At 42.3% G+C, this 2,960-nt stretch overlaps 2 protein-coding genes across 3 annotated transcripts in view; one reads left to right on the top strand and one right to left on the bottom strand.

Moving 5' to 3' along the window:
• LOC116391247 (12-(S)-hydroxy-5,8,10,14-eicosatetraenoic acid receptor-like) overlaps positions 1 to 1,397 on the bottom strand; it is a 6,581-nt gene extending 5,184 nt beyond the window's left edge. For both annotated transcript variants that reach the window (XM_031861648.1, XM_031861650.1), the window contains exon 1: positions 1,137 to 1,397. The gene's annotated coding sequence lies outside the window, so the exon portion shown is untranslated. The remainder of the gene's footprint in view (positions 1 to 1,136) is intronic.
• The window catches only part of LOC116391141 (uncharacterized), a 26,430-nt gene that overhangs the window by 6,078 nt on the left and 17,392 nt on the right, over positions 1 to 2,960 (top strand). Inside the window, exon 3 of the mRNA XM_031861422.1 lies at positions 2,679 to 2,746. Within this exon, the coding sequence (XP_031717282.1) occupies positions 2,679 to 2,746 (68 nt within the window). The remainder of the gene's footprint in view (positions 1 to 2,678; positions 2,747 to 2,960) is intronic.

The raw sequence follows: 2,960 nt of genomic DNA, 5'->3' as shown, positions 1-2,960 counted from the left end.
CCCCCCCCCCCCCCCCCCCCCTTCTCACTGTGATCCGTCAAAGTCAACAGTCTGAGAGCCTCACAGTGATTCTAGAGCTCTAACACAACTCGGCCCGGCCGTGCCAAAACATGCTGAGGAAACGCGCACCGTAAACAAAGCATGAGCTGAAGAAGAAAATTACTGAATGTAGAGCGGCGAAAACCCCCTGTCCGTGTGAGTCTGTAAGCCCTTTTTATGTGAGAGGCTGCCGCAGATCCTTCAGAGAGGAAGAATTCTTTTTTTTTTCTGTCAGCTGGAGGTGTGGTTTGAAAACATGATGCTTAACTTAATGAGATGCGTGGGGTGGAAGACAGCTTTTCACCATAAAAACACTTTAAGAGCGTTGGCATTTCGATTTGGCAGATTAGAGATAGTGACGTGCCCTTGACATTTTCTGTATTACACACAAGTGCTGACTGGAAACCTGACGTTCAAGGTTTTCCCAGGTCTTGTGAAATTCCTCAGGTGGCTGTCGATGCTCAACCATCATCTCTGCACATGTCTAGCTTTATTCTTGGGTAAGGTGACGATAACATCTTTAGGGACAATATCAACTATGTTGTAGATTCAGACGGGGGGGGGGGGGGACACTTTCCTTACGTCTAACTGTTCTGGGGAATAGCGCTGTTCGATCACACCCTGTGGGCATGAATGATGGTAGAATGACGTGATTGAAGTCATTTTGTCCTCGACCACGTCCTCTTTCAAAGCAGATTGGCAAACAAGGGCGAAGTGATGTCTCAACCCACCTCGGTGTTTGTCGGTTTCTCTAGTTTGTCGTTAAAAAAGCCTTTTACACCTTTGCCAAGCAAGTTTTATTCATACAGCCCAATATCACAAATTTGCCTCAAGGGGCTTTACGTTCTGCACATTATTTGACACCTTCTGTCCTGAGCAACCCTCACTTCAGAAAGCATAGCCTTGCTAAAAAACAACAGAATAATCCTTTTAACAGGGAAGAGGAGACGAGGTCTCTCTCTCTCTCTCTCTCTCTCTCTCTCTCTCTCTCTCTCTCTCTCCCTGGATGGACGTGCAATAGATGCCATGTGTACAGAATAGACTTACATCATAAAATTACAGTACAGACTATACAAGTGACAAAAATGAATACGTACAAGGTGAAGAAAATGGATCCGGGAGGATGTCAAACAGCTTCCACTGTTCTCTTGTTCTCTGATCTCTTCATGAGCTCTTCTGATCTTTTTCCATTGAAGTCAAATATGAACTGCTTTCACCTAAAAAAAAAAGCTACATACTATAATGCGTTAAAACTTTGACATGAAGTGCCGTAAAGCCATGCACTTACAATGAGACTTCACTTTCATAAAAGGTAAGTCTGCTGAAAGCGAAGGTCCGGGACAGACTGAGACAGAGCATGACAAGGTGTTATGCCTTTGTCACGCTCTGTCCCAGACGTGATGCACATTTGCACAAAAAGAGCAATGTCGCAACAGAACACATGTCCAAACACGGCGAGTGCATTGAGATATTTGGTCTGTTGCACCCCCGACCACAACAGTGCATCCTTTAATAGCCATTGCAACATTTGCTTTTCTCCCACGGAAATGTTGTTTACCGTTCCTCCCTTGAAATGACGGAATGATTCCAGTTGACATGATCCTGAAAACCCCTTTTAAAAGGTAGATACAAGAAACAATATAAAACAGTCCAAAGCATTAAGATAACACAGGATAGACTTCTGTGCATGGCAAGGAAAGTGTTACAGCAGCAAAAGGAAGTACAAAGACACGCAAGGTGACCTAAATAATGAGTGACCTAAAAAAAACCAATGTGTCATCTGATAATTGAAGACGTGCGCTCTTTTGTGGATCCATCTGCTTCACAAAAACACATCAACAGTTGGTTAATAAAATAAAAAATCAATAAAATAAAAACACGTCTATTAAGTTGTGGGGATTTGTTTATTTGGTGGGCGTGGCGCAAACTAATTATAATTTCATAATAATTCTCATCCATGTCATGTTATTTAGAACAGAACATGTTAAATGACCTACCAAATGCAAATAACATCAGCTGTGAGCTTTTAAAATAATGCTTACATTCCAGAGCATCTAGATACGCTGCTTTGTGGCATGAAATATGCTTTACATATTGCTCACAATATTACACAAGCTGTGTGCTTGCGCAACAGGGTGCCGAAAGACTGATTGGTCCATGTTGACAGGAGAACCGTGCAGGCTCATCCAATGTATCACGCGTTACGTGTACGTGCATAACATGCACACAGAGCTATCAGTGCCCCATATCAATGAGGGAAAAAAAGAGGCCTACAAGAACTTTATCTCTTCTTCCTGTATGCCTCTGTGCTTTCCTGCGCTTTTTTTTTCTTTTTTATTCATAGCACCAGTAATGATGGCAACAATATACAGACACTCGGTTGTTTACTTTGTCTGCACTTAAGAGCACGGTGTTCTGGAAGACACGTCTCTTAGATTTATTATAATCAGTATGAGCGTGAATGCCGAGAAGCATTTTCTTGGCCAGTGGTTTGGACTTCGCTTGTGTTTCCTCCCACACACACACACACACACACACACACACACACACGTACCATCTCTTAGACATTTCATTTCTTATTTCACATTCTAATCTGCTTCGTTCTCTCTGTTTATCTCCTGTCTCCGTCTCCCTTACAGATCAGATGTTTCCTGCCTTTGTACCGTTGCGGTGGATCAGCTTGCAGCCCGTACTGATCTCTGAGAAGGTAGGTACTTTACAGCCGCTAAGGTACTTCATTTGAGCAGTTGATCAGGACTCATTTGTATATCAACTTTCTACGTTTTACTGAAAATCGGTTGGAAGGAAAGTTAGGTCCAAACAACCATTTTTAAGCCATATGCTAATGAGCTTTGAGACATTTTTGAGTGAATGTGCATGTGAAGCGAGCTGTTTTATTTTAATTTATATATATATATATA

This window comes from Anarrhichthys ocellatus, unplaced genomic scaffold (assembly GCF_004355925.1).
Source record: "Anarrhichthys ocellatus isolate YVR2014 unplaced genomic scaffold, GSC_Weel_1.0 scaffold25, whole genome shotgun sequence".
Classification (NCBI taxonomy): Eukaryota; Metazoa; Chordata; class Actinopteri; order Perciformes; family Anarhichadidae; genus Anarrhichthys; species Anarrhichthys ocellatus.
This window is presented reverse-complemented; position numbering and strand designations above follow the sequence as displayed.